Consider the following 22,368-nt stretch of genomic DNA (forward strand, 5'->3'; position numbering starts at 1 on the left):
CAAATTAATTAAGAATAGGAAACTAGATCTATCTGTAACATGTCTTAAGATTAAGAGAGGTGGTGTTTGATCAACACTGCTTGGGAGCCATGATTTAATATACCGTTTTGTTTTTAAATCCCTGAAACAGTGTTTCATGGGAAACAACTGATGATCCCTTAAATTACCGTTAGTACTATAGTGAATTCGAGAGAACAAGTTGATGCGGTCATTGCAGATTATTAAATGACTTACTGACTACATAGTTTTCTAACGAATAATAAAAAATAAAAATTAAATAGTATTTATTTATTTTTTGTATAGTTTTAAAGGTTAAAAACCTTCCAAGATTATATATATGAGAGAGTTAGAGTTGTGTATGTTTAAATGCTTATATTATTGTATGTTCAATCTTAAACAATTAGTTTAAAATTGAAAATAGGATTTTTATGAATTTTGTAACAGAGCTGTTAGACGTAAAGGGTGAAAATGTTCATACCTCCGATGTTTGTGGAATTTCAGCTATTAGAAATCAATAAATATTCCCCCGAATTTCAGTTTCTTTTTAAATGGTTTAATAGGAACCCGAAATACCATTAAAAAAATTGAAATAAATCAAATTTGTATTTAATTTAATTCATAATCATTAGACGCAAATTGAGCAAGATTTCATGACTTTCAATTTTTTATGCGACATTTGCTCGAATGAAAATTATGTAAATGTTTCGGATCAACAATTAAATAAGGATTCTAGACGTAAGGTTTTAAATCATATCTGTATTTGAATCCTTGTATACATAGAACAGATATTCCATTTGAAATAAAGCTATAAATGTCACGAATTGTGCAAACATTTAATATTCTACCAGCATTTTGTTTAATTTTCGATTTTTGAACGATTATCGAGAGTCCAAAGCGGCACTGTCATTACTTTCGTTGCAACTCAACTGACATGACACCACATTTGTGTTAATAATGTGACAAACAAAAACTAACAAACCACTTTACAATAAGTGAAAAGACTAAAACTTTATCCCGATATGAAAGTTAACTTATTTTGCCTTTGGCAATACTTTTTTGTTGTATATATAGTTTCCGCCCCCCCCCTTTTTTTGTTCGCAATTTTAATAAATGCTGAAAGTAGAGTCTAATTGAAACAGGAAGCTGAGGGTGTTAATCTCTACATCTATAAAACTGAGAATGTGTACGTGTGTGTGAGAACACTTCTCAACCTATATACTCGTTAAAAAAAAAGTAGCTTTGAAAACACCTTTTAAGGACGTGTAAAACTGGTCTAATGGTTATCGTTCCTGACTCATTGGTTTCGATTTCGGCTCCAGTTTTTTTTGTTTTTGTTTTTTTAATTTTTTTTTTTACTTACAAGAAGTGAACTGTTTAGAAAAAAACCCAAAACAGTACTTACATGAACATGTCTCGGTTTTTGTATCAATCAAAATATATCTATGAATATTTTACGATCGGGCAATCCTGGGCGGCCTGCTTGTCTACAATAATACTAATAATTTTTCGTATGTCTGTATTTTTTTTTTTTTTTTTTTTTTAAGAAAAACTTGTGAAAATTGTTTCGTTATTTTTCATCTTTAATGTTTGTATTTTTGTCACGCAATTTTTGAAAAAGCGATTTCAAGTTTTATTTTGTTTGTTCTCATTATTAAAATTAATTGGGATAAATCGATTGATCGTCATCAATGCCGGGAGGGGGTTAGTGAAACGATGGAAGTTGTCTGACCGCTTTTCTCGGGAAGAACAAAGAGAGACCCGCACACACACGGTGATACAATTCGGTGGATGACCCGACGGATTCGTCAACCCCCAAAATACCTTTCGACTGTTCCGGTCCGTTTCACCTCGTCATTATTTTGCGAGACACAAGCAACCGTCCCAGCCCCACCCCCTCATTTGGTTTGGTTTCATTATTTTTTATTTTGCGTTTTCTGTCGCTGCATAACTTGTTTATGTGTCACAAATAAAAACGTCCCATTCTTTTTCGTTTTCGTTTTACAATATTTGTAATTGTTTTAAATATTTTTTTATTCGTGTTCTTCTTTCCCTTAATTTCTCTTTGCCTTAGTCTTCCATTCTTTTCTCCCCTTCCTTTTCTCATCTTCCCTCTCTATTTTATCCCCCTCTCTCATCTTCCCCCTCTCTCATCTTCCCCCTCTCTCTCTCATCTTCCCCCTCTCTCTCATCTTCCCCCTCTCTCTCATCTTCCCCCTCTCTCTCATCTTCCCCCTCTCTCTCATCTTCCCCCCCTCTCTCTCTCTCATCTTCCCCCTCTCTCTCTCATCTTCCCCCTCTCTCTCGTCTTCCCCCATCTCTCTCGTCTTCCCCCATCTCTCTCTCTCGTCTTCCCCCATCTCTCTCTGGTCTTCCCCCTCTCTCTCTCTCTCTGGTCTTCCCCCTCTCTCTCTCTCTGGTCTTCCCCCTCTCTCTCTCTCTCTGGTCTTCCCTCTCTCTCTCTCTCTCTCTCTGGTCTTCCCCCTCTCTCTCTCTCTCTCTCTCTCTCTCTGGTCTTCCCCCTCTCTCTCTCTGGTCTTCCCCCTCTCTCTCTCTCTCTCTCTCTCTGGTCTTCCCCCTCTCTCTCTCTCTCTCTCTGGTCTTCCCCCTCTCTCTCTCTCTCTCTCTCTGGTCTTCCCCCTCTCTCTCTCTCTCTCTCTGGTCTTCCCCCTCTCTCTCTCTCTCTCTGGTCTTCCCCCTCTCTCTCTCTCTCTCTGGTCTTCCCCCTCTCTCTCTCTCTCTCTGGTCTTCCCCCTCTCTCTCTCTCTCTGGTCTTCCCCCTCTCTCTCTCTCTCTCTCTGGTCTTCCCCCTCTCTCTCTCTCTCTCTCTGGTCTTCCCCCCTCTCTGGTCTTCCCCCCCCTCTCTCTCTCTGGTCTTCCCCCCCCTCTCTCTCTCTGGTCTTCCCTCTCTCTCTCTCTCTCTCTCTCTCTCTCTCTCTGGTCTTCCCCCCTCTCTCTCTCTCTCTCTGGTCTTCCCCCCTCTCTCTCTCTCTGGTCTTCCCCCCTCTCTCTCTCTCTAGTCTTCCCCCCTCTCTCTCTCTCTCTCTCTCTGGTCTTCCCCCTCTCTCTCTCTCGTCTTCCCCCCCCTCTCTCTCTCTCGTCTTCCCCCCTCTCTCTCTCTCTCGTCTTCCCCCCTCTCTCTCTCTCTCGTCTTCCCCCCTCTCTCTCTCTCGTCTTCCCCCCTCTCTCTCTCTCTCTCTCTCTCTCGTCTTCCCCCCCTCTCTCTCTCTCTCTCTCTCTCTCTCTCGTCTTCCCCTCCTCTCTCTCTCTCTCTCGTCTTCCCCTCCTCTCTCTCTCTCTCGTCTTCCCCTCCTCTCTCTCTCTCGTCTTCCCCCCCCTCTCTCTCGTCTTCCCCCCCTCTCTCTCTCTCGTCTTCCCCCCTCTCTCTCTCTCGTCTTCCCCCCTCTCTCTCTCGTCTTCCCCTCTCTCTCTCTCGTCTTCCCCCTCTCTCTCTCTCTCTCTGGTCTTCCCCCCCCTCTCTCTCTCTCTCTGGTCTTCCCCCCTCTCTCTCTCTCTCTTTCTCTCTCATCTTCCCCCCCTCTCTCTCTCTCTTTCATCATTCCCCTCCCTCTCTTTCATTGTCCTCCATCTCCCCACTTCTCATCCATTCATTTCTCATATTTCCATCTTTCTCTCTCATTTTCCCCGTCATCTTCCTTCCTTTCTCTCTCTCATCTACCTCCTCTTTAATCTTCTCTTTCTCATTTCCCCATCTTTCTCTTCCTTCTCTCTTATCTTCTCTCACTATTTTTTTCTTTCTCTGTTTTTCACTTATTTCTCTTTTCTTTCTCATCTCATATTTTATTCGATTCCCTGAATTTCCTCAAATGTTTTTTTTTTTTCGTTTTTCATTTGTTAAACTCTTCCTTTTATCTCTCCCTCTACTCCGAATCGATCACCCCCACACCCGCCGATAGCCTTGACCCCCACCTTCTCATTTCTCTCTCTCTCTCTCTCTCTCTCTCAAAGGAAAGAGTGAAAAGCAAATGTCGATAGCTTATTGGCTACTCGCTCGACAAGATGTGTCTTTCAAACTCCCTTTCAATTGTACCCTTGTACAAATCCGCAAGATCGATATTTCCTTTTGTAAATCGCCTTTGAAGTCCCGACAACATTTTACACCCGCTGCCACACGCCCCTCTACCCCTCCAACTCCACCGCAACTTGTTTCGATCATCGGTTCAACAGCATTAACTCATTCGCACGCTCGGCCCGAGGGGTCGATCGCGGCGACGTACGCCTGCAGCGTGATGACATATGTCAGCCATTCTTTAGCCAGACACTCTATCTCAATAGAAAGATAGTCCCATCACTGTTAAATTTAGCTATAAAACGGGTTTATCGACGCATCATCAACCGGTGCAGAAGAGGCATTTATATCTGTCATCTTAAGAAGCCATCCACCTAGGCATCACCTCCTTCTTTTGTAGGTACTTGATGGGGTTATTGCTTTCCATTTTTTCTCTGTCTGTCTGTATCTCTCTCTCTCTCTCTCTCTCTCTCTCTCTCTCTCTCTGTCTATATATATATATATATTTTTTTTTTCTTTCTCTCCCACGCACACACTGACCAACACAGTGGTGCGCATATATAAACAGGCTTCGCAGAGGTTTGATTTTTGACTTTTGTCTTGAAAAGAACTTATTTCTATAATTATCTTAAAAATATCGAAAAAATTCTTGAAAAGGCCTTGAAAATTCTTTATGTTCAGTAAAAATTTGTGTCGAAATATTAAAAATACAATCCAAATAAATGCTATTAAATTATGTTTTTAAGTATTAATAAAAATATCGTTAAAATAAAAATCATTACACAAGCGGTGATCGACTGCTTATTGAACCCGTTTGAAATTGGTGTTTAATTTTGACACGCATTGTCGTGTCAATTATGTAACAAAATGTTAGCAATGTAACAAAAATGTAACAAAAATGTAACAAAATGTTAATGTAACAAAAGGATTGTCCCTCCAAACAAAATTCATGAAATAATGAATGGAATGAAAAAGTTAAAGACTTACGAGTTGAATGTTTAACAACCTTAGATTTGAAGATGGCTAGGTTGTAGTCCTAAATGAAATAGTTTGTGGTAACGTGTTCTACTGATGAAAAGTTCTTGGAAAAAAACTTTTCATAGAAATTCTGTTTGATGTTAAACACACGGAAGAAACAAAATTCTTTGTAATGGTGGTAGGAAGATGACTTCTTGCGATAAGATTTTTGCAAAGAGCAAATGAAGATTGACTGCCGCAAACACTTTTATAGGAAAATCACGCAGAATATCAAATGTTGCAACAAACACAGGCACAGAGAGTAGAGCGGTTGTCCTTTTCCCTGCTGCGATAATATTAGAAAAAATAAAACTTTTCATCCCCGTTTTACAAATGCTTTAATGAAATGTGTTTTGAAGAACACGTAGCACTTGTTCTCCCTCAGTGTAATTATCCCCGACAAACAGCAAAATCCCACCTCTTCACTCTAGAGGTTCCTAGATGCCAGAAATTTAAATTTTCTTCTCTTGAACTATATGAATTTGAAATTGCCTCCCTGTTTCTTGCTTCCCTGATTGTACTAACATGTAGACATTTTAACAGTGCATATAAACGTGTATGAAAATACCAGCAGGAGCTGCAAGATAGCTGGCTTGCGAAGATATTAGCAGCAATAGCTGAAAAAAAAGCACATATACAAATTAGAAAGTGCATGCGGGATTGCGAGACAAGAAACAAAGGACAGCACTTGGTCAGAGAGAAGCAAAGTTTGCGCTGGGCATGTCAAACCAAAGGCAAGAAATGGCTAGCTAATCCCAGCGTAAGGTCGAAGCGGAAAGAAAAACACGTCTGGGTGAGATGAATGTGTAGCCCCATGGTGGTGGCGAGAGACTTTTAAGCTAGTGTCGAGGCAGCAGGGTTTTGTTAATCTCATGACAGACGAAATGAACAAACAAGAAGCAGGCATTGTTTGGAAAGTAATGGTAATATTAATAGGATAGCGTATGTGTTATTGTGTATCACGTTTACATCCGAGTGACTGTCGTTTAATTTCTAATAGACTTCCATTTCTTGTGGAGAATTCTTGGTAAAATTATTACAAGTTTTGGCTTCGGTTTCGATTATGGCCGATGGCACTCTAGTAATCTATTTTTTTTTTTTTATATAAATAATTTTATCAGCAATTTTTCATAAGTTTTGGTTTCGGTTTTGATCATAGCTGAAGGGACTCAAGTTATGAAATATATATATATATATGTATAATTCTGATATAAGTTTCGGTTTCGATTCAAGCTGAAGCACCCAAGTCATATGGATATATATTTTTTTATTTTTGAAATCGCAACTTTATAATATATAAAAATCGATAAAACATTAATTCTATAATATATACAAAATCTGCAAGAATCAAAATATCATATTTAAGTGTACTTTACGACCGGGTTTACCGGGCGTTCGTGCTAGCTTAGATAAATACTTTTGCCGTTTTAACAAGAGCTACAATACCAGAATTTACGCTGAATATTTTACAGAATGAGTCCCCTGTGGAATTTCTTGTGGTAATAAATGGTAATAAATGCTTTTTGCTAAAATAGAAAAAAATAAGTTGCAATTTTTGTTCGTTTGTTCCTTTTTGACGGTGCCAGACGGCGTGGGGATCTGAGAAAGGTTTGAATTGTAACTGAACACGTTTCAATTGAAATATAATACAAATCTAGCTGTAGGCATCATCAGGGTAGTACATCATGTCCGATTAACCATATGATTTCTTTGGGGGGGGGGTGAATAACAGTAAAAAAAAAAATATCACTGTGAAATAAGTCACAACAGAGGACATCTTGTCATTTACCTCTCCCATCTCTCTTCTCCGCTCTTTCTCTTTTGTGGTCTTGCTTCGTCTCCTTTCTCTCCCTTATCTCTCACCCTTATTTTGACTTCTCAAAGTCATGATCCCCGTCTTTCTCATTTCAGATCAACATTGCATTTTGATGAGCCACAAACTCAATCGGCTTCTCCAAGATCAAATCGGCAAAAAGAAATGTGGATTTAATCTCGCCAATTACGACGTCCACTCGTCATCTCTCTCGGTAAGCTCACAATCTTCTTTCTCATCACCACCACCACTACTACTACTACTAAAACAATGAATGCCACTTTCGAAACTAATTGTGAGAATTACACAAAACTTTGCATAGAATATTGTTGTAATTAAAATGACTACTACTACACTTGAGTTTAGAAAAAATTTTGTGCGATGTGAGAGACATAGTGAAAGAAAGTTTCTTTTTAGTTGTGGTTTGAAGATGAGTTCTTGCTGTAAATGTCTCGGAAAGGTAAACCAAGGATTAGAACTCAGTCAAGCACCGTTCTTGAAAATAATGAAAAACTAGCAACGTCTCTTCTGTAAGAAAAGGTGCTGTAGAGAACAGAAATACCATTAACTATTATTTGGCATTTTTAACAAGAAACCAAGAAAAATAAATATACAACAAATAACTGTCACCAAAGGCAAGATCAGTTAGTCTTCTACCTATCTAGATAATATTTTGTATTTTAACTTATTTTAAAGCGTGTATTTATACTTCTAAACAAAAGTAGTATCAAATTTGTTCAGTTAGAATGAAGAAAAAATGGTAGTTTCATTACTGTCATGTCTAGTTTTGATAATCGTTCAAAAATCTAAAATTAAACAAAATACTAATCAACTTAATGCAACAAATAATGCTCAAAGTGCACCTTTTCAAAAGTGGCAGTAGTACTCCATTGTTAAATGTACCTGATTCTAATATAGATAAAGAAATACATCCGGAGTCTATTATTCTGGAGTGGTGGAATGATGTAAGCATTTTCTAGTAATCTTAGACAGATATATGTATTTAAGGATTGGATTGAAAGTAGGTCCTTGTTGCTTATCTAAACAAGAGACTTCCTCCAGGAGAGAGCTATTCATTTTGATTGGAGCAAAATTAAAATCTTTTGGAGTTTGAAGGTTCAATCCTCAGTGCAGGCGATACTAACAATACAATTCTGAATTTGAAACTTCTACCTGGTCATGGTAAACGGAATGAGAGCATGCTACCTCAGTGGAATAAATAAGCTTAATTTCATTTAATTCTAAAATTATTTCTTCATGCTAAACAGTTAATTCTCTAACAAAATGTCTTGTCACAAAAAAATAATAAATAAATAAAATAAATCATAAAAAATGTCACTAAATAAATTTGTATTGTGGACCCTAGAATCCATTTTAGACGATGAGAGTATCTTTGTGTAGAGCCAAGCATCACACCAATTATTAACCCCTTTATGACCGGAATTATGATGGAGATGATTAAAATAATATTTATTAATTTTAGTTTAAACGATAATGATACTGTGATTGTCTTCGATCGGGGAAAATTATGAAGTTCAATAGTTAAACTACCACTGAGAAATTTTGCATTTCATAAACTTACCTTGATTAGTATCCATTGTACTTGAGAAAAGTGTGTTCATGACAACAAACGAAATCCTCCAATCTCTGAAACAGATGGCGGCATACGGAATGTAAGAAACGGACAATTGCAATTTCGAGGTATCTGGCATCTACCCAGATACTGAACTTATACGTGCAAGGCGTGTTTAAATCAATTCCCACTTTATGCATTATATTCATTTATTTACGACCGAACGAATTAGTTCAACCAGATCACAAATGATTAAAATACGTTTGCTATAAAAGTTATATTTTACCGAACAAAGAAATTGAAAGATTTTATATATATAAATATATATATATATATAGTCTCAAGCATTTTTTGTCATTTCACCCTAAGCAGAGTCACTTAGTCGTGAGGAGCTACTATTTAGAATCAGATTTGGAGAGGTACTATTTAGGGAGTTGGGCAGAGAGATGTCTGTTTACATTACACCTGAATTTCTGTACGTCAGTACAGTCAAGAAAGCAGAGCCTTGAAAGGACATTTTAAAGTGCAGCAGTCTGAGGGCAAAAAGCTATTCTAGTAAAAGGCTTTACGGCATCTGGGGATCTCTGTATGAGTGGGATTTTGCTGTTTGTCGAGGGGGTACTAGTGCTTTCAGTTCGTCAGAGCACTTGCTATTGAAATACTTGTAAAACAGGTACACGGATGTCGCGTTTTGTCGATGGGACAGAATTCGGAGTTTAGTTGATAGGTTAGGATTTATTGGGTTGACGACTCTTTTTTGAATCCTGTTTAGGAGCGAAAGACTAGTGGTAGATGCGGCAACAATACTCCATGCATGGGCGAATCGTGGCCTTATAAAGATACAGAATACTCGCCGGTGTCTTTATGTCAAGAACCACACCAACAGTTAATATACAACGGAATATAAAGGTTATGTTTTAGCGAATGAAGAAAATGAAGGATATATATCTATATAAATGATGCATATCAAAATGGAAATAAATAAACCATTGAAGAATAGAAGGTAGCAAGTGCTATCGAAGATATAAAGTTTGAGAATGACAAATTTGAGAAAAACATTTTTTTTTAACAAAAACAGATAAGAATACAAAAATTATTTTCAATAATGAAAATGTTCACGGTACAGAAAATTTCCAATTCGCACTGGTTTACCATTTTCACATACACGTGTTATTATTTTCGGTTTGTAACAATTTTCATGCGTTGGAAAATATTTGAACACAAACGTGACTGTGAAAACCGACTTGAAAAGAGCGAATCTAAAAAAAAGAAGAAAAAAAAAATGTAGCAATTTGCTTTTTAACATTCATTGACATCACGTGGCGAATCCGTTGCAATTTAAAATATTGCTAAAGAAAATGAAAGTTATAAAAAAAACTAATCAAAAGATCGGCCAGAAATTCCGTATGCTATTTCAAGGAATTTGCCCTTCGTAAAAAAAGAAAGAAAATTTTTTTTAAAAAGCCCCCCCCCTTCCTCCCTCCCTCCCTCCGCCCATTACCGAATAAAAAGCTGATCCAAGCGTCTTATATATACCAACTCGTTTCTTTTGTGTGGAGGGCAACTCCAATCTCTGAGGAATAATACAATCTTTTTCTTTTTTTATAACATTTTCGCAAATATAAAACTTTCTTCCGTGGAAGATATCCCCTCCCTCCTAGCGAAAAGACAAGATGGATAAAACAAGTGGGACGTCGACGACAATAAAAAGAAAAGAAAAGATAAGAAGAAAATGTCGGCGGACGAAAAGCGTCTCTAATTCGGTTCATTCGCGGTCATAAAACTTTACATCGAAAAAGTCGATCGGCGCCGTCGGAACAAATGAGAAAGAAGTTTCCCTTTAGTTTGTGTTCTGTTGCATATTTTGTTGAAATTAGGAGTGGATTACTGGTGATTTCAACTCTGAGTGGCGGTGGGGTAGAGGAAGAGGAATAAGTAGAGGAGGGAGGATAAACTCCGGATGGGAAAAGAGAGAGAGAGAGAGATTAAAGGGAAGGAGAAAATAGAAAAACAAAAAATGGAAGTGTCAGAGGAGGAGAGAAAGTTAAAGAAAGATGAAGAATAAGTGAAATAATGGAGGGAGAGAGAGAGAGAGAGACGTGCAAAAGAAAGGAAGAAAGAGGGGAGTAGGAAGGACAAAAAAAAAAGATAATCAAGAAAAGGGTAGAAGAGGAAAGAAAAATGAATCATTAGGATTAAAAAAAAGGGAAACAAATAAAAAAAGGAAAGAATAGGAACACGAGAAAAAGTAGCGAAAGTAAGGGGGGGGGCAAAAATTGAGAATTGGTGTCTCTTAAAAATCAAATTTATTTGCAAAAAAAAAAAAAAAAAATAAATAAATAAATAAAATAGCAAGAAGCCATGGGAAAAGACATAGAAAAATGGATCGCTCTACCGATCAAGAAAGTTTCATCGCTGACGCAATCCTCTGCTTGAGCCAAATACGTCTTTAGATGGAGTACTGTTGCCACATCTGGGGAGGAGCTGCCCAGAACAGCCTTTCTTGCATCGACAATGTATAAAACCGGCATCGAAATCTAGTGAGCGATGTCCTCTTGATCTCTACATTTTTCATAGAAAAGAGTCTATAGTGCTCTACCGTTATTTTCATAACAAGTGCTCGACAATGTTGAGCCTAGTCAGTACTAAAATGGGTGACCATTTGGGAATTCCAGGCGCTCTTCACTCATCTCGGCATTGTTTTCAATCGTTTGCCACTGGACTGTGCCGATTCAGAAGAGGTGTGGTTGGAGATTGAATAAGCTTTTCCTTACAATCACGCGCAGCTATCCTTACAGGGGGTATCCATTGTCTCTTGAGACTGAACGGGGGGGGAGGCATCATCACTTGAGTTCCACCACTATCGATTATCATGGTGTTGTCTCGTTGGTCACCTGAAACTCATTGAGTGACTTTTTATCGTTTCCTTTTCTAAATCTTTTTTAACGCCAAACAAGGTATATTGCCACTTGGACATACGAGGTACTTTAAATGAACAGCTAAAGCAGGAATTTGAACACGGCCTACTAAAGCCTGATTATCACAGCTGGTGAATTTCAAAATCTGGACGTGAGGACACTTTTAAAGAACGATATGGAATAAAATTCTATTTCGAACTTAGAAAAAAATACCACAGAAACGTATGGAATGCTTCGGATTGCTTTTGAACCATCTTGCTTGAATCATGCATCAGTTTTTTGAGTGGCATAAGAGATTCAAGGAAGGCAGGGAGTCTGTGAGGGATGATGATAGATGTGAGAGGAGTAAGAAAGTTAGAACACCAGAGCTTAGTGGCCAAATATAAAGAATTTCATGGATAAGAACCTTCGTGTGTCTATAGAGACAATAAATGCACAGTTTGATGTCAGTGTGGGAACTGTACACACGATTTTTCACAAGGAACTAAAGATGCGGAAAATGTTCGCGAATCTTGCTCCCTGTGACTTTTGGTTATTCCCTAAACTCAAGGAAAACCTTAGAGGCTGTCGTTATGAGATAATTCAGATAACGAAGGTCATTGACATGTTCACACAGAAGGACTTCCATGTAACCTTCCAGAAGTTGTTGGAACTATATAACAAGTACATTGCAGCCGGAGGAGATTACTTCGAAAGGGACTAGAGTCTCATGTGTACTATCAACAAAAATGCTTATATGAAAATAGTCTGGACACTTATTGAAGGCATCTCGTATAAGTGTATTGTAAGCTCAACGTTTGCTGTTCGAATCTAACCAGTACCAGTGCCCAACTCTCGTTTAGACGCCGAATTGTTTTGCTATCGTTTTCCTCAAAATTCATTAACTCCACGCGTGTATTATATTTTTCCTTCATCTGACTAAGTTTACGTTTAGCTCCTCTACAAAAGAAGTTGTGGGTCCAGTAATCGAACTGGTTATGAGTCCAGTCATCTAACAACTATTATCAATTTTGCGTTTGTTCTTCTAACCATTATTTGTATTTCTTGCTTCAAAACGAATGAATATGAAATATATATATATATATATATATATATATATATATATATATATATATATATTGTAAACCCGGTTGCAATGAAATTGTCCTTCAAGGCTCGTTCCGATATTGGAATTTCCTTACAAATTAGCCTGATGCAATCTGGTCTGTATAAAATGGTGTCGGGGCCGTCGGCAGAGTCGCTTTTTGTTTCTTATATTTCTAAGCACTTTTTGCTTATGTTTTGTTAGTGTTTAGATAAGAGGGGGTACGGTTTAGGGTTAGAGATAGGAATGGTTGGTTTAAGATGGAGGGGGTCGGTGTTGTTGGTCTGTCCTGTGTCCTATATACGCGCTGCTGTGTTGCGAACGATATGTTTGATGTGTGTGTGTTCTCAGTCAAGTCATGAATACGAGATTTAGTTATGTGCCGGGCCGTAGAACAAAGGCGAACCACAAAAGGGGCCTTCATAAAAGAGAAAATGAAAAAGAATGAGAAAACATCTAGCGAGAATCAAAGTCTTTTTGAAGAAAATGAGAAAAAGAGAACATAAGAGGAGAAGGACCAAGAAAAAAAAGAACGCGAGTGTCATGGGGGAGGGTATGAAATGGAGGAAAGATGAAAAGAATTAAAATATATACATATAAGAAAATTATGAACTAATGACAAACAAACATCTATATATCTATAAAAGTGAGGATATGTGTGTGTAAGAGGACACTTCTAAACCTATATACTCGGCGAATTTTTGATCTACATACTTGAAATTTGGTATAGTGTATTTCAAACACGTGGAAAACTTTTTAATCGGTTTTCATCCGAAAAAAAAAGAGTTGCTAATAAGTCAAAATTGGTACGTGGAGGGACGTCGAGCTTTTATCTTTTTGTCAATTGTTTCTCGACTGCGCATGCGTGAAGCGTTCACATGACAGATTGCTTACGTTAAGAATAAGTAGGTTTGAAAACACATTTAAAAGATAATGTCTAGCTGGCCTAATGGTTATCATACTTGACTCGCTGTCCTTAGGTTTTTGTTTCGATCTCAGCTCGATTTTTTTTTTTTTTTTTTTTTTTTTTTACTTACAAAAAGTGAACTGTTCAGAGAAAATAATATTCGGGTGCACTTATCTTAGTTTCTTTCGATTTTGTTTCTTTTTTTTTTTTTACTTCAATTTTTTAAAGGAATTTAACGTTACGTTTAATACCTACCATATTTTTGTTTCTAATAAATAAGAAATCTGCATAAATTAAAGTATATATGCGTATTTTACGACCAGGCAATGCCGGGCGGCCTGCTAGTCTATATAATAGTGTGAGGAAACTCCTCGTCAGTTGAGCAATTCATATTAAAACGTGACTATTTAAATTAACATGTTTTAAGTATGTTATTATTTTTAACTATCGGATTTTATTAATATAATCCTTAAACAATAGTTTTAAATTTCACAAAGCTTATTTTAAAAACCAAAAAGAATTATGGGGCGAAGGGGAAGAGGTAAAAGTCCCAGCATGCAACATTTTATTTAGAAAGTATTCATGGGATTTAAATTTTAGCATTTCGTCAGACATCCGCTTAGTTTTTGTCGCAAAATCTATATTTCTTAATCTATATTATTATTTATTTATATTATAGATGGTGCAGAGCGAGCTAAATATTATGGTATTTATTCGATGCAAAGGTTTGAATTAAGAGATTAATCACTACAATACCACATTTACTCTAACAGATTTTTTCAAAACTACCATGTCGGTTTCACTGAAATTTTATGTAAACTTTTGTTCTGAGAAGGTGCAGCGAACTAAGTATTATAATATCCATTCTGGGCAGAGTTTGGGATTAATTAGTATTAGTATTTAATGCAGAAAGCAACACAAGTTAAACCATATTCAGTGATTAATTTGGCATAGAGCACTCATTTTAAGCCAACAAATTATAAGTTTTTCCCGTTTATAATGGGTGACAGTCGTGGCATATCTTCCTCCATTATCTTCCCAAAAATGTAAATCTACGAAATAAAATTGAACTTCACAGAAATCCGACTTTTAAAAACTTTACAAAGGGCCATTATGCAAAAGCATTTTTTCAAAAAAAGTGTTTATTTAATGTTCATGAAATCATAGTGTTCCCCATAGGTTTCGGTCCAATGCCTGTTTTCAGAATCCGATGGTACTGTTGACACCCATTGCCCTGCACATCCGGTCTAATATCCTCATCCTTTGCCTACCCTTGGCTCTCTTTCCGCTAGTTTTGTTCTCCAAGATGTGCAGTTCGATGCCCTCTTTTCTATGCAGCAGATGTTCAACAAAGTGGCACTGCCTTTTCTTGATCTATTTAATACAATAGCAGAATTATTTAATGAATTTACATGTCAACATTTAAAATATCTGTTTACTTTTTTTTTTTTTTTTATTCAATTTTCACCCCAAACAAGGCACAGTGCCACTTTGAAGCAGGGGGCTACTATCAGGGACTTAATTAGCGGGGTCATTATGAAGGGAGATGAGTAAAAATGTTTGCTGACATTACACTTGAACTTCTGCATATCGTTGCAGTTGGGAAAGCAGAATCCCGGAAGGGAGTTCCAAAGACCCGCAGTTCTGGGGAAGAAACTATTGGAGTAAAAGGCTTTCTTGCACCTAGGGATCTCTACTGTAAAGGGATGAGACTTAGTAGCTTGTCGGGTTTGTCGGGGGTAGTTACGTGGGGGAGGTACAAGTGTTTGCAGTTCGGCAGAGCATTCACCATTGAAGTATTTGTAGAACAGGCAGAGGGATGCAACATCTCGTCGATGGGACAGAGGCTGAAGCCTCGATGACAGTTCAGGACCTATCAGGTTGGCGACTCTCTTTTGAACCCTGTCCAGGAGCAAGAGACAAGAAGCAGATGCACCAGCCCAGATGTGACAACAGTACTCCATACATGGGCGAATGGTTGCCTTATAGACGTATAGGATACTGTCAGGCGTAAGTAGTTTTCTAGCACGGTAGAGGGAGCCAACCTTCCTTGCAGCAGCCTTGGCAATGCTCTCAATGTATCTATTCTAGTTCATATTCCCTGTAAACGTTAGGCCGAGGAGTTTAAAAGAAGTACTTTCAGGTAATGTGTTCTTGGCCATTGCTATTGATGGTAGAGAAGGTTTCTTGTAGTTATTGAAGGAAACAAGCTTAGTCTTAGCAGCATTGAATGTGACCAACCATTTTTGTCCCCATTCCACTACGGATTGGAGGTCATCCTCTAGTGTTTCTGCCATTTCCTTGGATATGTGTCCATTTGTTTTCCCCTCATATCTGTTATAGAGAGTGGTGTCATCGGCAAATATACCCATCTCCGAAACAATTTTATCAGGGAGGTCGTTTATGAATATCAGGAATAATAGAGGGTCCAAGGATAGACCCCTGAGGTACTCCCGCATTTATGTCATATTGTTTGGATGTACGACCGTCGAGGACAACTTTGATTTTTCTATTACTTAAGCAGGATTTAATTACATTATGAATTCTTCCAGTGATTCCATATGATCTAATTTTCCTTAGAAGACCATCGTGCCATACCCTGTCAAAAGCCTTAGATATATCGAGGGCAACCGCTCTACCCTCCCCTGTTTTATCCAATGAACGGTATATACGTTCAGAAACTACAGTTAAGATATCTGCTGTTGAACGGGCTTGCCTGAATCCATATTGTTTGTCAGTCAGGAGTTTAGCAACTGTTAGGTGCTGGACTAGGGCTTGATTAACTAAGGACTCAAATATTTTGGCGAAAAGCGGGAGGAGGCTAATGGGGCGATAATTTAGTGGGTCAGTTCTTTCACCAGAATTCTTGAAGACTGGTACCACAGAGGCGGTTTTCCAGCAGTCGGGAAAACAAGATTCGTTAAGGCATTTATTGTAAAGTTTGGACTTTATTGCGAAACATATTTTCCTTCAGTGAACCATCTTTCCAAAATGTAAATATCTTTCACAAGAAATTAACAGAAAATACAAAAAAAAAAAAAAAAAAAAAAATGGGTAGGGGGGCAATGAACGAAACACAAACGAAAGTAAACTGACTCCCGGGCAACGGTGGATGGTGACACCTATTAAAAAGAAGGGGGGGGCATAACGATCACTTTTGTAAACTTTAGTAGCAAACAAGATATTGAAAAAGAAATAGATGTGTAAATTCTTCCATGCATGGATATTGCCAGATTTGATCTGCACCAACACGAGTCTCTCCATTCAAAACAGGAAGCCCCCCCCCAAAAAAAAAGAGGGGGGTGCTTCTATATTATAAGTACAAAAAATATTTAATTTTAAGTAAAACAAATGATGCCTACGTAATTGTCATGTTGCAAATCCAAAAATTACAGAAAGTGATATAGTAAGAAAATGATTATCAATGAAGGACTATTTTCAATAACGCTTTGGTGAGGAATAAAATTTGTCCGACATTTTGAATTACATTCATTATGTGACGTAAGTAATTATCTCCCCTATCAACTTATTTCTTTTCTTTAGTAAGTGTAAAATAGTGATTTCGCTTCATTTTACAAAATTCTTTTTTCATTAATAATTATTTTGCTACCTTATCGTTTTTCGGAATTTTTTTAGATATGTTACTATTTGAGCCTTGATAATTACATAAGTGCCATTTGTTTCAAGTGAAATTCAATATTTTAAAGTTACAATATACAAGCACGAAAAAGTCCCATGCTGCAACTCTATTCTTGTTTGACAAGTACTTTCACGGGATTTGTTCCGATCAACTCCCTGCATTTGTATTTCTCTTAACTCAACAAATTAAAAAATAAAAAATTCTCAATGATCGTTTTGGTAGAAAAAGAAACAATCCATTGAATGTCGGCTCGCTGCTACGAATTCGAAATTGGGACAAGTGAAAGAGAAAAACGAAAATAAAAACCAGGGAGACATCTGCTTCATGAGATCCAAAAATCACATGATTCCATTTGATGGGTGTGGACATGTGTGTGGACATTGCTGCATCATAATTTTATCTCCTCATTTTTGTTTGAGGTTTTCATCATTTTTTTTCTCAACTGTTTAATATTTGTCAGTAATTTTCGAACAACTTAATTTTTTATTTGCATTGCAGTTCCTTCTTCCTCGCCTTCATTGTATTTCTTTTTCTTTTTGTGATCTTTTTCGTCCTTTCTTTTTCTTCGTTTTTCTTTTTCTTTTCTTCTATTTCTTTATTCATTTAATTTTCATTTAATCTCTTTTCTTCGCGACCGTTTTTCATTCTCTTGTGTATTTAGCAACTAAAAACATTTCTTTCAACTGTAAAAGAGTCTGTTCTTCCCACCACTCTAGACTGGTCGGTGAGGCAAAGAATCTCGAGCTTAGAACTTACCCGGTCGGGTACGGCAGGAGGGTAAGGACTAAGACCAACACACCCTCACGTTCTTGTTTTTCTCCCTTGTTTTTACGACGCCCCCGCACCCCAAGCCCTGACCTTCGGCAACCCCCCAGAACCCCTTCCGATCCTGAACCGGCATGTAGATGTGATTGTGAAGTCCAAAGAAACGCGCGGGGATGAACGTATGAAGGGGGGGGGGTGCTTTTTTTTTCTTTTCTTTTTTTTATTGAGGAGAAAGATGGAGCCGGGTTGAAGTGGGGGAAGATGAAGAGATTCCTTTTTTGTTCCGCCTCTTTTGATCTTATTTATGGTTTTGCCGACCAAAAAGCGTTTGTTGGTCTTTGCGTGAGAGGAGGGGGGATAGACGTTTGGTTCTTTGCGTTTGTACGCCGTGAAATCTACCCACCAAGGCTGGCCTCGTTTTATAGGCCGGCGTACACACTCTAACGGAAAGACGAACGCTGATTTTTCGACGTATACTAAATTATATACGCTGATCCCTCTTTCCTGTATTTTCTCTCTCTATTAGTTATTTATTTCTGGCTACATATCTGCATACATGCGTCATCAAGTCAAACAATTATTATTATTATTATTATTATTATTATTATTATTATGGACAATATCATACTGATAAAACGGCAGTATGAGCAGAAAATGAGAATGTACATTTCGTCAGCAGTTGTGAAAAGTTAGCTTAAAAAGAGTACAAGAGACGTCATGACAATATTACGAGAAAGATCCATTGGAATATATGAAAAAAAAAAAGGGATGGTTGGAATGCAGTGAAAATGGCACGAACGTGTTCCAGAATGGGTGGTGGAGAGTAATTATTAAACATTAATGTGATATTAATATCCAATGTGCCAATTTGATTAAAGCCATTTGATTTCACAAGAAACACTCGTCTAGCTGAAAACACTATCAATAATTCCCCCCACTCTTTATCTGTGCCTAAACCTAAACGTAGATTCCATCAGCAAAGCTTCTTTCTTAGAATTGCACGCCTATGGAATTGTCTTCCGTTTTCCTGCTTTCCAGCTGACTACAATATGGTCGTCTTCAAGTCCAACGTAAACAAGTTCTTGTTAAACCGTTCCACTTAAGTTAACAAATTTACCGAATTTCCATTACTAACGATTACTATATTGTCCAATTGACTACTGTACACTCTTAACCGTTATCCTCTAGTGGTCTCTAGGCTTTGATAAGTGGTTATTACTATGTAAAAAAAAATAATAACAAACAAGGAAACTAGATTTAATCTTGTTAGAAAAAGAAGGAACATAGGACAATAATTATTGATATAACAGCTGATATGAATGTAGAGGTTGAAAAGTACTAAAACTTGAAGAGAGAAAAAGATTGTGGAAGTTGAAAGTAGAGGTTGAACCTGTTGTGATGCGGGCTCGGGGGAGTGTGATGAAAGGATTTGACGAGTGGATTGAGCAAATTAGCATCCATTGCAAGGTTGGAGTACTTCAGAAGACTTCCTTGTTGGGAACCGCCAGAATGTTGTGGAAAATACTGGAGGTCTGGGAAAAGATAATCAAAGCTTATGATCATGTGATCGCTGAGCCAAAAAGACTTGTCTGAAATATGTATGATTTCTATATAAAATATATTTTAAGATCTGTAGATACAGCAAAACACGTGTATGTAGATAACTATATTTCAACTATAAATATATACGTCCCTAAATGGGGTGACATAATGTTCAAACGCTACCAAAATACTTCATTTAGTTGCTCAGTATTTAAAAGTTAAGTTCTGGCGACCGTTCTTCTGCATCTCAGTACAGACCAATTAGTCTTCTGTGAAGAATAGAAAAATTGTCAATCAAGTCAAAAAAAAAAAAAAAAACAGGCAATATGGCTTCCGTCCTGAAAGATCTACAGCTGATGTGCTGAGTGATATGCTGCGCAGTATCAATGAATCTATCAACGGATGTTTCCTCTCTATAGCAATAGGTCTTGATATATTAAAAGCATTTGATAAGGTTTAGCATAAAGGTTTACTTCACAAGATTTCCAGCTACGGTATATCTGGAAATGTCCTCTCAACCATCAAATCCTTTCTCTGATAGGTTTATACAAGTAGTCGTTGATGGGCAGAAGTCTAAAGCGTAAAGTATCAACGTTGGGGTGCCTCAAGGATCCATACTAGGCCTAACGCTGTTCCTGATCTTCATCAATGATCCTGCAAATCACCTTATAAGATTATTTGTTGACATCTACTAAGACGACACTACCATCTGTGGCAACACTTCAAAGGCTAGCAGTGACCAAGATCTGTGAGTCTCTCTTCAACTTTGAGCACGTGGTGCAATAGGGCAAAAGGTGGCTGGTTAATTTTAATGCATCCAAAACCAAGCTTCTATCTTTTCACTACCAATCCTCTGATCTCCACTTGGGTCCGACTGGCATAAATGGCCTTCATTTGAAGGAAGCATCTTGCTTTGACAAGCTCTTGACTAACTTTTAATTCTGACTTAAAATAGAAGACGATTGCCAAGATCGCTGAAAAAATAGTTGCATCATTCCGACACTCTACAATGTATCTCACTCGCGATACAGTCCTCTATCTGTAGAAAAGCTAAATACATCCTAAAATGAAGTATTGTTGTTACATCTTCGGGAGGAGGTGCTGCTCAGAGCACCTTTTCCTGTCTTGACAGGCTTTGAATCCTTTTGATTACCTTTTCTAACCCTAACCGCAACCTCTTTCTCGCAGAAGATATGTTGCTGGTCTTTGTTCTATCGTTATTTTTATAAGTGCTCGACTGAACTTCAATCTATGGGTCTCCCCTGCTAAAACATGCATAAAATTCTGTATAGCTACAACCACTGTTGAAAATTTTCCCCAGTCTCTGTGTCTAAATCTAAGTGCTAATTCCATGAACAAAGTTTCTTTCCTATAACTGCCAACCTATGGAACTATGTATCACATAGCCGTTTTCCAGCAAATTACAGCATGGTCGTTTTCAAGTTCAGCGTAAACAAATTCTTGTTGAGCAGATTGCTAGAATAATCAAATTCTACCCAATTTCCATCACTTACTGTGTCATCGTTTTACTGACCACCTTCGTCTTGAACACTGGTGACGTATTTGTAAAAAAACAAACATTATCGCCCAAAGAACAGGAACAAACTAAACTTTTACTGTACATATTTCAGACTATCCTTCCTAGTTCAGCAATAACATCTCACATTGCAGACAATGTGGTTGTTAGTCTTGCCATTGTTAGCTACCCTGAAGAATTATAGACTATAGATATAAGCGGTTAATCATATATATATATATATATATATATATATATATATATATATATATATATATATATATATATATATATATATATAGTACGTTTTAGAAATATATAAGAAAATTATGTGAAACGTGAAAAATTCTGTGTAGCTTAAGCCAAGAATCTTAAAAATTAACACCTAGGTCTACTTACGTCTCGAGCACTGTCGAAATAAATACGGAGATACATATATAAACTCAATTATTCTCCAGTTAAGCATTTTCGTAAGTATCGAGAACCTAACTCCATCTCGAATATTATTTACTCTCTCGGAGTAAACACAGTTCATCATCAAAGATTTCTCTTTGAGATCAACTTGTAGTGTTCTCTGGAATTTGAGTGACAAAAAGTCTCCCCAGATATATAAACGGAAGGGAGCGGAAAGCAGGGGTTGGCTTAATTCACAATTATACAGTTTCAGTTTTCATGATTTAATGTGTTGCTCCTTTATTATTGTTGTGTTATTATAGCAATTTCTGCCCGTCTTATGTCTGTAGCTCATGTGTGTTAGTTTCTGCATTCAAGGGTCTTCTTTATTATCTCAGCCATTTTCAATATTGTTTTTCGTTGTATCTTCTCGGCCATCTCTCTGATTCCAATCTCTCCCTTTTTTAAGTTTTTTTTCTTCATCTTCCATATCTCTCTGGCCAGTTTCGTGTATTTACTCCACTTCTCCGTCTCTTTGATCTTCACTCTATGGTCCGATGAAACGGTAAAATTACAATCTGGCAGGACTTTTCCTTGTTAACAATTATGACATCCGGTCTTCTTGCCTAGATGGGTTTATCCGTTTGTATATTCGTGTCCCATAGGATTTTGTGACTTTCATTTTAAAGTACTGCTGCCGGTTCGTGCTTGTATAATTGGTCTGCATGTTCAAGATGCAGTTGTTTGCATAATTCCCAGTGTTCTGATTTCCCCACTTAATCGTGCCTATTTTTATATTCTTTTTATGTATTGCCCATCAGCTGTCAGTTCAAGTCTCCATGTTCTCATTGCATTTTCTATTAAATTGATAATCTTGCCTGGTATTTTGTAAATTCTCAGGCATGCTTGTGGAGTCCTGTCATACACTTTCTTTTAGTCGATCCATGCCATGGCTAAGTTCTTTTTTTCTACTTTTTAACACCTTCAGAATCGTTTGGTCTATGTATAATAGGTCCCTCTTCTTCCTTTTTGGCATTCTTTCTCTTCCTCGGGAAGTAGACCGCAGTTATGAAGTGAATTATAAATTTATTCTCTTAGTTGTGATGTTAGTATTTCCCACATTATAGGTTAACATATTATACTCCTCCTCCTGTTGTTGTTGCTTCTTCATCA

General features: G+C 37.4%; 1 protein-coding gene across 1 annotated transcript in view; it reads left to right on the forward strand.

Annotated features, from left to right (window-relative positions):
• LOC145288235 (uncharacterized) overlaps positions 1-22,368 on the forward strand; it is a 225,356-nt gene that overhangs the window by 57,458 nt on the left and 145,530 nt on the right. Inside the window, exon 2 of the mRNA XM_080136276.1 lies at positions 6,956-7,071. Coding sequence (XP_079992402.1) covers positions 6,956-7,071 — 116 coding nt within the window. The remainder of the gene's footprint in view (positions 1-6,955; positions 7,072-22,368) is intronic.

This window comes from Euprymna scolopes, chromosome 2 (genome assembly GCF_053919585.1).
Source record: "Euprymna scolopes isolate OS-2025 chromosome 2, ASM5391958v1, whole genome shotgun sequence".
Taxonomy (NCBI): Eukaryota; Metazoa; Mollusca; class Cephalopoda; order Sepiida; family Sepiolidae; genus Euprymna; species Euprymna scolopes.